The 14,835-nt window shown below is 48.6% G+C and overlaps 1 protein-coding gene across 2 annotated transcripts in view; it reads right to left on the bottom strand.

Annotated features, from left to right (window-relative positions):
* POC1B (POC1 centriolar protein B) overlaps positions 1-14,517 on the bottom strand; it is a 188,270-nt gene extending 173,753 nt beyond the window's left edge. Inside the window, exon 1 of one of the 2 annotated variants that reach the window (XM_069764379.1) lies at positions 14,427-14,517. In XM_069764379.1, coding sequence (XP_069620480.1) covers positions 14,427-14,441 — 15 coding nt within the window. In that variant the 5' untranslated portion in view covers positions 14,442-14,517. The remainder of the gene's footprint in view (positions 1-14,426) is intronic. The other variant, XM_069764380.1, reaches the window with a different exon arrangement.
* Positions 14,518-14,835: the final 318 nt, after the last annotated feature.

The following is a 14,835-nucleotide window of genomic DNA, read 5'->3' as shown; positions in this document are numbered from 1 at the left end:
ACATCCTACAGATCCGCTCAACATACAACATACAGGTGACATCCGACAGATCCTCTCTACATACAACAAACAGGCGACATCCTACAGATCCGCTCTACATACAACACACAGGCGACATCCTACAGATCCGCTCTACATACAACATACAGGCGACATCCTACAGATCCGCTCAACATACAACATACAGGCGACATCCGACAGATCCTCTCTACATACAACAAACAGGCGACATCCTACAGATCCGCTCTACATACAACACACAGGCGACATCCTACAGATCCGCTCTACATACAACATACAGGTGACATCCTACAGATTCGCTCTACATACAACATACAGGTGACATCCTACAGATCCGCTCAACATACAACACACAGGTGACATCCGACAGATCCTCTCTACATACAACAAACAGGCGACATCCTACAGATCCGCTCTACATACAACACACAGGCGACATCCTACAGATCCGCTCTACATACAACATACAGGTGACATCCTACAGATCCGCTCTACAGACAACACACAGGTGACATCCTACAGATCCGCTCTACATACAACATACAGGTGACATCCTACAGATCCTCTCTACATACAACACACAGGTGACATCCTACAGATCCTCTCTACATACAACATACAGGCGACATCCGACAGATCCGCTCTACATACAACATACAGGCGACATCCTACAGATCCTCTCTACACACAGGCGACATCCTACAGATCCGCTCAACATACAACATACAGGCGACATCCGACAGATCCTCTCTACATACAACATACAGGCGACAACCTACAGATCCGCTCTACATACAGGCGACATCCGACAGATCCGCTCTACATACAACATACAGGCGACATCCGACAGATCCTCTCTACACACAGGCGACATCCTACAGATCCGCTCAACATACAGATGACATCCGACAGATCCTCTCTACATACAACATACAGGCGACAACCTACAGATCCGCTCTACATACAGACGACATCCGAAAGATCCGCTCTACATACAACATACAGGCGACATCCGACAGATCCTCTCTACACACAGGCGACATCCTACAGATCCGCTCAACATACAGGTGACATCCGACAGATCCTCTCTACATACAACATACAGGCGACAACCTACAGATCCGCTCTACATACAGGCGACATCCGAAAGATCCGCTCTACATACAACATACAGGCGACATCCGACAGATCCTCTCTACACACAGGCGACATCCTACAGATCCGCTCAACATACAACATACAGGCGACATCCGACAGATCCTCTCTACATACAACAAACAGGCGACATCCTACAGATCAGCTCTACATACAACACACAGGCGACATCCTACAGATCCGCTCAACATACAACATACAGGCGACATCCGACAGATCCTCTCTACATACAACAAACAGGCGACATCCTACAGATCCGCTCTACATACAACACACAGGCGACATCCTACAGATCCGCTCTACATACAACATACAGGTGACATCCTACAGATCCGCTCTACATACAACATACAGGTGACATCCTACAGATCCGCTCAACATACAACACACAGGCGACATCCGACAGATCCTCTCTACATACAACACACAGGCGACATCCGACAGATCCTCTCTACATACAACAAACAGGCGACATCCTACAGATCCGCTCTACATACAACACACAGGCGACATCCTACAGATCCGCTCTACATACAACATACAGGTGACATCCTACAGATTCGCTCTACATACAACATACAGGTGACATCCTACAGATCCGCTCAACATACAACACACAGGCGACATCCGACAGATCCTCTCTACATACAACAAACAGGCGACATCCTACAGATCCGCTCTACATACAACACACAGGCGACATCCTACAGATCCGCTCTACATACAACATACAGGTGACATCCTACAGATCCGCTCTACATACAGGCGACATCCGACAGATCCTCTCTACATACAACAAACAGGCGACATCCTACAGATTCGCTCTACATACAACACACAGGTGACATCCGACAGATCCGCTCTACATACAGATCCGCTCTACATACAACATACAGGTGACATCCTACAGATTCGCTCTACATACAACACACAGGTGACATCCTACAGATCCGCTCAACATACAACATACAGGCGACATCCGACAGATCCTCTCTACATACAACACACAGGCGACATCCTACAGATCCTCTCTACAAACAACATACAGGTGACATCCTACAGATCCTCTCTACATACAACACACAGGTGACATCCTACAGATCCTCTCTACATACAACATACAGGCGACATCCGACAGATCCGCTCTACATACAACATACAGGCGACATCCTACAGATCCTCTCTACACACAGGCGACATCCTACAGATCCGCTCAACATACAACATACAGGCGACATCCGACAGATCCTCTCTACATACAACATACAGGCGACAACCTACAGATCCGCTCTACATACAGGCGACATCCGACAGATCCGCTCTACATACAACATACAGGCGACATCCGACAGATCCTCTCTACACACAGGCGACATCCTACAGATCCGCTCAACATACAGGTGACATCCGACAGATCCTCTCTACATACAACATACAGGCGACAACCTACAGATCCGCTCTACATACAGGCGACATCCGAAAGATCCGCTCTACATACAACATATAGGCGACATCCGACAGATCCTCTCTACACACAGGCGACATCCTACAGATCCGCTCAACATACAACATACAGGCGACATCCGACAGATCCTCTCTACATACAACAAACAGGCGACATCCTACAGATCCGCTCTACATACAACACACAGGCGACATCCTACAGATCCGCTCAACATACAACATACAGGCGACATCCGACAGATCCTCTCTACATACAACAAACAGGCGACATCCTACAGATCCGCTCTACATACAACACACAGGCGACATCCTACAGATCCGCTCTACATACAACATACAGGTGACATCCTACAGATTCGCTCTACATACAACACACAGGCGACATCCTACAGATCCGCTCTACATACAACATACAGGTGACATCCTACAGATTCGCTCTACATACAACATACAGGTGAGATCCTACAGATCCGCTCAACATACAACACACAGGCGACATCCGACAGATCCTCTCTACATACAACACACAGGCGACATCCGACAGATCCTCTCTACATACAACACACAGGCGACATCCGACAGATCCTCTCTACATACAACAAACAGGCGACATCCGACAGATCCTCTCTACATACAACAAACAGGCGACATCCTACAGATCCGCTCTACATACAACACACAGGCGACATCCTACAGATCCGCTCTACATACAACATACAGGTGACATCCTACAGATCCGCTCAACATACAACACACAGGCGACATCCGACAGATCCTCTCTACATACAACAAACAGGCGACATCCTACAGATCCGCTCTACATACAACACACAGGCGACATCCTACAGATCCGCTCTACATACAACATACAGGTGACATCCTACAGATCCGCTCTACATACAACACACAGGTGACATCCTACAGATCCGCTCTACATACAACACACAGGCGACATCCGACAGATCCTCTCTACATACAACATACAGGCGACATCCTACAGATCCTCTCTACATACAACATACAGGCGACAACCTACAGATCCGCTCTACATACAACATACAGGCGACATCCGACAGATCCGCTGTACATACAGGCGACATCCGACAGATCCGCTCTACATACAACACAGAGGCGACATCCGACAGATCCTCTCTACATACAACATACAGGCGACATCCTACAGATCCTCTCTACATACAACATACAGGCGACATCCGACAGATCCGCTCTACATACAACATACAGGCGACATCCTACAGATCCTCTCTACACACAGGCGACATCCTACAGATCCGCTCAACATACAACATACAGGCGACATCCGACAGATCCTCTCTACATACAGGCGACATCCGACAGATCCGCTCTACATATAACATACAGGCGACATCCTACAGATCCTCTCTACATACAACATACAGGCGACATCCGACAGATCCGCTCTACATACAACATACAGGCGACATCCTACAGATCCTCTCTACACACAGGCGACATCCTACAGATCCGCTCAACATACAACATACAGGCGACATCCGACAGATCCTCTCTACATACAACATACAGGCGACAACCTACAGATCCGCTCTACATACAGGCGACATCCGACAGATCCTCTCTACATACAACATACAGGCGACAACCTACAGATCCGCTCTACATACAGGCGACATCCGAAAGATCCGCTCTACATACAACATACAGGCGACATCCGACAGATCCTCTCTACACACAGGCGACATCCTACAGATCCGCTCAACATACAGGTGACATCCGACAGATCCTCTCTACATACAACATACAGGCGACAACCTACAGATCCGCTCTACATACAGGCGACATCCGAAAGATCCGCTCTACATACAACATACAGGCGACATCCGACAGATCCTCTCTACACACAGGCGACATCCTACAGATCCGCTCAACATACAACATACAGGCGACATCCGACAGATCCTCTCTACATACAACAAACAGGCGACATCCTACAGATCCGCTCTACATACAACACACAGGCGACATCCTACAGATCCGCTCTACATACAACATACAGGCGACATCCTACAGATCCGCTCAACATACAACATACAGGCGACATCCGACAGATCCTCTCTACATACAACAAACAGGCGACATCCTACAGATCCGCTCTACATACAACACACAGGCGACATCCTACAGATCCGCTCTACATACAACACACAGGTGACATCCTACAGATTCGCTCTACATACAACACACAGGCGACATCCTACAGATCCGCTCAACATACAACACACAGGCGACATCCGACAGATCCTCTCTACAACAACACACAGGCGACATCCGACAGATCCTCTCTACATACAACAAACAGGCGACATCCTACAGATCCGCTCTACATAAAACATACAGGCGACATCCGACAGATCCTCTCTACATACAACACACAGGCGACATCCTACAGATCCGCTCTACATACAACACACAGGTGACATCCGACAGATCCGCTCTACATACAGATCTGCTCTACATACAACATACAGGTGACATCCTACAGATCCGCTCAACATACAACACACAGGCGACATCCGACAGATCCTCTCTACATACAACACACAGGCGACATCCGACAGATCCTCTCTACATACAACAAACAGGCGACATCCTACAGATTCGCTCTACATACAACACACAGGTGACATCCGACAGATCCGCTCTACATACAGATCCGCTCTACATACAACATACAGGTGACATCCTACAGATCCGCTCAACATACAACACACAGGCGACATCCGACAGATCCTCTCTACATACAACACACAGGCGACATCCTACAGATCCGCTCTACATACAACATACAGGCGACATTCGACAGATCCTCTCTACATACAACACACAGGCGACATCCTACAGATCCTCTCTACATACAACATACAGGTGACATCCTACAGATCCGCTCTACATACAACATACAGGCGACATCCTACAGATCCTCTCTACATACAACATACAGGTGACATCCTACAGATCCGCTCTACATACAACATACAGGCGACATCCTACAGATCCGCTCTACATACAACACACAGACAACATCCGACAGATCCGCTGTACATACAGGCGACATCCGACAGATCCGCTCTACATACAACACAGAGGCGACATCCGACAGATCCTCTCTACATACAACATACAGGCGACATCCTACAGATCCTCTCTACATACAACATACAGGCGACATCCGACAGATCCGCTCTACATACAACATACAGGCGACATCCTACAGATCCTCTCTACACACAGGCGACATCCTACAGATCCGCTCAACATACAACATACAGGCGACATCCGACAGATCCTCTCTACATACAGGCGACATCCGACAGATCCGCTCTACATATAACATACAGGCGACATCCTACAGATCCTCTCTACATACAACATACAGGCGACATCCGACAGATCCGCTCTACATACAACATACAGGCGACATCCTACAGATCCTCTCTACACACAGGCGACATCCTACAGATCCGCTCAACATACAACATACAGGCGACATCCGACAGATCCTCTCTACATACAACATACAGGCGACAACCTACAGATCCGCTCTACATACAGGCGACATCCGACAGATCCTCTCTACATACAACATACAGGCGACAACCTACAGATCCGCTCTACATACAGGCGACATCCGAAAGATCCGCTCTACATACAACATACAGGCGACATCCGACAGATCCTCTCTACACACAGGCGACATCCTACAGATCCGCTCAACATACAGGTGACATCCGACAGATCCTCTCTACATACAACATACAGGCGACAACCTACAGATCCGCTCTACATACAGGCGACATCCGAAAGATCCGCTCTACATACAACATACAGGCGACACCCGACAGATCCTCTCTACACACAGGCGACATCCTACAGATCCGCTCAACATACAACATACAGGCGACATCCGACAGATCCTCTCTACATACAACAAACAGGCGACATCCTACAGATCCGCTCTACATACAACACACAGGCGACATCCTACAGATCCGCTCTACATACAACATACAGGCGACATCCTACAGATCCGCTCAACATACAGGCGACATCCGACAGATCCTCTCTACATACAACAAACAGGCGACATCCTACAGATCCGCTCTACATACAACACACAGGCGACATCCTACAGATTCGCTCTACATACAACACACAGGCGACATCCTACAGATCCTCTCAACATACAACACACAGGCGACATCCGACAGATCCTCTCTACAACAACACACAGGCGACATCCGACAGATCCTCTCTACATACAACAAACAGGCGACATCCTACAGATCCGCTCTACATACAACACACAGGCGACATCCTACAGATCCGCTCTACATACAACATACAGGTGACATCCTACAGATTCGCTCTACATACAACATACAGGCGACATCCTACAGATCCGCTCAACATACAACACACAGGCGACATCCGACAGATCCTCTCTACATACAACAAACAGGCGACATCCTACAGATCCGCTCTACATACAACACACAGGCGACATCCTACAGATCCGCTCTACATACAACATACAGGTGACATCCTACAGATCCGCTCTACATACAACACACAGGTGACATCCTACAGATCCGCTCTACATACAACACACAGGCGACATCCTACAGATCCGCTCAACATACAACACACAGGCGACATCCTACAGATCCGCTCTACATACAACACACAGGCGACATCCGACAGATCCTCTCTACATACAACACACAGGCGACATCCTACAGATCCGCTCTACATACAACACACAGGCGACATCCTACAGATCCGCTCTACATACAACACACAGGTGACATCCGACAGATCCTCTCTACATACAACATACAGGCGACAACCTACAGATCCGCTCTACATACAGGCGACATCCGAAAGATCCGCTCTACATACAACATACAGGCGACATCCGACAGATCCTCTCTACACACAGGCGACATCCTACAGATCCGCTCAACATACAGGCGACATCCGACAGATCCTCTCTACATACAACAAACAGGCGACATCCTACAGATCCGCTCTACATACAACACACAGGCGACATCCTACAGATCCGCTCTACATACAACATACAGGCGACATCCTACAGATCCGCTCAACATACAACATACAGGCGACATCCGACAGATCCTCTCTACATACAACAAACAGGCGACATCCTACAGATCCGCTCTACATACAACACACAGGCGACATCCTACAGATCCGCTCTACATACAACACACAGGTGACATCCTACAGATTCGCTCTACATACAACACACAGGCGACATCCTACAGATCCGCTCAACATACAACACACAGGCGACATCCGACAGATCCTCTCTACAACAACACACAGGCGACATCCGACAGATCCTCTCTACATACAACAAACAGGCGACATCCTACAGATCCGCTCTACATACAACATACAGGCGACATCCGACAGATCCTCTCTACATACAACACACAGGCGACATCCTACAGATCCGCTCTACATACAACACACAGGTGACATCCGACAGATCCGCTCTACATACAGATCTGCTCTACATACAACATACAGGTGACATCCTACAGATCCGCTCAACATACAACACACAGGCGACATCCGACAGATCCTCTCTACATACAACACACAGGCGACATCCGACAGATCCTCTCTACATACAACAAACAGGCGACATCCTACAGATTCGCTCTACATACAACACACAGGTGACATCCGACAGATCCGCTCTACATACAGATCCGCTCTACATACAACATACAGGTGACATCCTACAGATTCGCTCTACATACAACACACAGGTGACATCCTACAGATCCGCTCAACATACAACACACAGGCGACATCCGACAGATCCTCTCTACATACAACACACAGGCGACATCCTACAGATCCGCTCTACATACAACATACAGGCGACATCCGACAGATCCTCTCTACATACAACACACAGGCGACATCCTACAGATCCTCTCTACATACAACATACAGGTGACATCCTACAGATCCGCTCTACATACAACATACAGGCGACATCCTACAGATCCGCTCTACATACAACACACAGGCGACATCCGACAGATCCGCTGTACATACAGGCGACATCCGACAGATCCGCTCTACATACAACACAGAGGCGACATCCGACAGATCCTCTCTACATACAACATACAGGCGACATCCTACAGATCCTCTCTACATACAACATACAGGCGACATCCGACAGATCCGCTCTACATACAACATACAGGCGACATCCTACAGATCCTCTCTACACACAGGCGACATCCTACAGATCCGCTCAACATACAACATACAGGCGACATCCGACAGATCCTCTCTACATACAACATACAGGCGACAACCTACAGATCCGCTCTACATACAGGCGACATCCGACAGATCCTCTCTACATACAACATACAGGCGACAACCTACAGATCCGCTCTACATACAGGCGACATCCGAAAGATCCGCTCTACATACAACATACAGGCGACATCCGACAGATCCTCTCTACACACAGGCGACATCCTACAGATCCGCTCAACATACAGGTGACATCCGACAGATCCTCTCTACATACAACATACAGGCGACAACCTACAGATCCGCTCTACATACAGGCGACATCCGAAAGATCCGCTCTACATACAACATACAGGCGACATCCGACAGATCCTCTCTACACACAGGCGACATCCTACAGATCCGCTCAACATACAACATACAGGCGACATCCGACAGATCCTCTCTACATACAACAAACAGGCGACATCCTACAGATCCGCTCTACATACAACACACAGGCGACATCCTACAGATCCGCTCTACATACAACATACAGGCGACATCCTACAGATCCGCTCAACATACAGGCGACATCCGACAGATCCTCTCTACATACAACAAACAGGCGACATCCTACAGATCCGCTCTACATACAACACACAGGCGACATCCTACAGATCCGCTCAACATACAACACACAGGCGACATCCGACAGATCCTCTCTACAACAACACACAGGCGACATCCGACAGATCCTCTCTACATACAACAAACAGGCGACATCCTACAGATCCGCTCTACATACAACACACAGGCGACATCCTACAGATCCGCTCTACATACAACATACAGGTGACATCCTACAGATTCGCTCTACATACAACATACAGGCGACATCCTACAGATCCGCTCAACATACAACACACAGGCGACATCCGACAGATCCTCTCTACATACAACAAACAGGCGACATCCTACAGATCCGCTCTACATACAACACACAGGCGACATCCTACAGATCCGCTCTACATACAACATACAGGTGACATCCTACAGATCCGCTCTACATACAACACACAGGTGACATCCTACAGATCCGCTCTACATACAACACACAGGCGACATCCTACAGATCCGCTCAACATACAACACACAGGCGACATCCTACAGATCCGCTCTACATACAACATACAGGTGACATCCTACAGATCCGCTCTACATACAACACACAGGCGACATCCTACAGATCCGCTCTACATACAACACACAGGCGACATCCTACAGATCCGCTCTACATACAACACACAGGTGACATCCGACAGATCCTCTCTACATACAACATACAGGCGACAACCTACAGATCCGCTCTACATACAGGCGACATCCGAAAGATCCGCTCTACATACAACATACAGGCGACATCCGACAGATCCTCTCTACACACAGGCGACATCCTACAGATCCGCTCAACATACAACATACAGGCGACATCCGACAGATCCTCTCTACATACAACAAACAGGCGACATCCTACAGATCCGCTCTACATACAACACACAGGCGACATCCTACAGATCCGCTCTACATACAACACACAGGCGACATCCTACAGATCCGCTCTACATACAACACACAGGCGACATCCTACAGATCCGCTCTACATACAACATACAGGCGACATCCTACAGATCCGCTCAACATACAACATACAGGCGACATCCGACAGATCCTCTCTACATACAACAAACAGGCGACATCCTACAGATCCGCTCTACATACAACACACAGGCGACATCCTACAGATCCGCTCTACATACAACACACAGGTGACATCCTACAGATTCGCTCTACATACAACACACAGGCGACATCCTACAGATCCGCTCAACATACAACACACAGGCGACATCCGACAGATCCTCTCTACAACAACACACAGGCGACATCCGACAGATCCTCTCTACATACAACAAACAGGCAACATCCTACAGATCCGCTCTACATACAACATACAGGCGACATCCGACAGATCCTCTCTACATACAACACACAGGCGACATCCTACAGATCCGCTCTACGTACAACACACAGGTGACATCCGACAGATCCGCTCTACATACAGATCTGCTCTACATACAACATACAGGTGACATCCTACAGATCCGCTCAACATACAACACACAGGCGACATCCGACAGATCCTCTCTACATACAACACACAGGCGACATCCGACAGATCCTCTCTACATACAACAAACAGGCGACATCCTACAGATTCGCTCTACATACAACACACAGGCGACATCCTACAGATCCGCTCTACATACAGATCCGCTCTACATACAACATACAGGTGACATCCTACAGATTCGCTCTACATACAACACACAGGCGACATCCTACAGATCCGCTCAACATACAACACACAGGCGACATCCGACAGATCCTCTCTACATACAACACACAGGCGACATCCTACAGATCCGCTCTACATACAACATACAGGCGACATCCGACAGATCCTCTCTACATACAACACACAGGCGACATCCTACAGATCCTCTCTACATACAACATACAGGTGACATCCTACAGATCCGCTCTACATACAACATACAGGCGACATCCTACAGATCCGCTCTACATACAACACACAGGCGACATCCTACAGATCCGCTCTACATACAACATACAGGCGACATCCGACAGATCCTCTCTACATACAACACACAGGCGACATCCTACAGATCCTCTCTACATACAACATACAGGTGACATCCTACAGATCCGCTCTACATACAACATACAGGCGACATCCTACAGATCCTCTCTACATACAACACACAGGCGACATCCTACAGATCCGCTCTACATACAACATACAGGCGACATCCTACAGATCCGCTCAACATACAACATACAGGCGACATCCGACAGATCCTCTCTACATACAACATACAGGTGACATCCTACAGATCCGCTCTACATACAACATACAGGCGACATCCTACAGATCCTCTCTACATACAACACACAGGCGACATCCTACAGATCCGCTCTACATACAACATACAGGCGACATCCTACAGATCCGCTCAACATACAACACACAGGCGACATCCGACAGATCCTCTCTACATACAACAAACAGGCGACATCCTACAGATCCGCTCTACATACAACACACAGGCGACATCCTACAGATCCGCTCTACATACAACATACAGGTGACATCCTACAGATCCGCTCTACATACAACACACAGGTGACATCCTACAGATCCGCTCTACATACAACACACAGGCGACATCCTACAGATCCGCTCAACATACAACACACAGGCGACATCCTACAGATCCGCTCTACATACAACATACAGGTGACATCCTACAGATCCGCTCTACATACAACACACAGGCGACATCCTACAGATCCGCTCTACATACAACACACAGGCGACATCCTACAGATCCGCTCTACATACAACACACAGGTGACATCCGACAGATCCTCTCTACATACAACATACAGGCGACAACCTACAGATCCGCTCTACATACAGGCGACATCCGAAAGATCCGCTCTACATACAACATACAGGCGACATCCGACAGATCCTCTCTACACACAGGCGACATCCTACAGATCCGCTCAACATACAACATACAGGCGACATCCGACAGATCCTCTCTACATACAACAAACAGGCGACATCCTACAGATCCGCTCTACATACAACACACAGGCGACATCCTACAGATCCGCTCTACATACAACACACAGGCGACATCCTACAGATCCGCTCTACATACAACACACAGGCGACATCCTACAGATCCGCTCTACATACAACATACAGGCGACATCCTACAGATCCGCTCAACATACAACATACAGGCGACATCCGACAGATCCTCTCTACATACAACAAACAGGCGACATCCTACAGATCCGCTCTACATACAACACACAGGCGACATCCTACAGATCCGCTCTACATACAACACACAGGTGACATCCTACAGATTCGCTCTACATACAACACACAGGCGACATCCTACAGATCCGCTCAACATACAACACACAGGCGACATCCGACAGATCCTCTCTACAACAACACACAGGCGACATCCGACAGATCCTCTCTACATACAACAAACAGGCAACATCCTACAGATCCGCTCTACATACAACATACAGGCGACATCCGACAGATCCTCTCTACATACAACACACAGGCGACATCCTACAGATCCGCTCTACGTACAACACACAGGTGACATCCGACAGATCCGCTCTACATACAGATCTGCTCTACATACAACATACAGGTGACATCCTACAGATCCGCTCAACATACAACACACAGGCGACATCCGACAGATCCTCTCTACATACAACACACAGGCGACATCCGACAGATCCTCTCTACATACAACAAACAGGCGACATCCTACAGATTCGCTCTACATACAACACACAGGCGACATCCTACAGATCCGCTCTACATACAGATCCGCTCTACATACAACATACAGGTGACATCCTACAGATTCGCTCTACATACAACACACAGGCGACATCCTACAGATCCGCTCAACATACAACACACAGGCGACATCCGACAGATCCTCTCTACATACAACACACAGGCGACATCCTACAGATCCGCTCTACATACAACATACAGGCGACATCCGACAGATCCTCTCTACATACAACACACAGGCGACATCCTACAGATCCTCTCTACATACAACATACAGGTGACATCCTACAGATCCGCTCTACATACAACATACAGGCGACATCCTACAGATCCGCTCTACATACAACACACAGGCGACATCCTACAGATCCGCTCTACATACAACATACAGGCGACATCCGACAGATCCTCTCTACATACAACACACAGGCGACATCCTACAGATCCTCTCTACATACAACATACAGGTGACATCCTACAGATCCGCTCTACATACAACATACAGGCGACATCCTACAGATCCTCTCTACATACAACACACAGGCGACATCCTACAGATCCGCTCTACATACAACATACAGGCGACATCCTACAGATCCGCTCAACATACAACATACAGGTGACATCCTACAGATCCTCTCTACATACAACATACAGGTGACATCCTACAGATCCGCTCTACATACAACATACAGGCGACATCCTACAGATCCTCTCTACATACAACACACAGGCGACATCCTACAGATCCGCTCTACATACAACATACAGGCGACATCCTACAGATCCGCTCTACATACAGATCTGCTGTACATATGATCCATACAGATATCAGAGCTACTCAGAAATCCCCCCTAAGCACATTACTAGCCAGCGTCACTCTATGGGGTCGCCAGGCAGAACAGGGAAGCGGTGACGACCAAGCACAGCTCTGCCAGGATCTCACCAGCACGGACGCCATGGAGCGCAGGACATTCAAAGCGACCAATCACCACTTCACCAGGATTAGTCTCAGTCACGTGATTAGCGCTGCTTGCCGTCAGCGGACCTGTTGCTAATTGGCTGCTGGAAGGGGCGGGCGCGTATAGCTGGAAGCGTGCAGTGTTGTGTTCCGGTGGGGGGAGGGCGTTACTGTCACCGTACTGGTGTGTATGGCAGCGGGAAGTGTTGCTATGGTAACGGGAAACGACGCGTGAGGGAAGCCCGCCATGTTCGGTCCCGGAGCACGGCCCCCGGTTATCAGCGCGCTGCCCTCAGTAGTGACCAGAACAGGTGGAGCTGGAGCCACTCGCTGCATGGTTCACCCGCCGTGCGGCTCCGCCAGAGATGCTCCTGGGAGACGTGCACCGCCCAAA

This window comes from Ranitomeya imitator, chromosome 4 (assembly GCF_032444005.1).
Source record: "Ranitomeya imitator isolate aRanImi1 chromosome 4, aRanImi1.pri, whole genome shotgun sequence".
Taxonomy (NCBI): Eukaryota; Metazoa; Chordata; class Amphibia; order Anura; family Dendrobatidae; genus Ranitomeya; species Ranitomeya imitator.
This window is presented reverse-complemented; position numbering and strand designations above follow the sequence as displayed.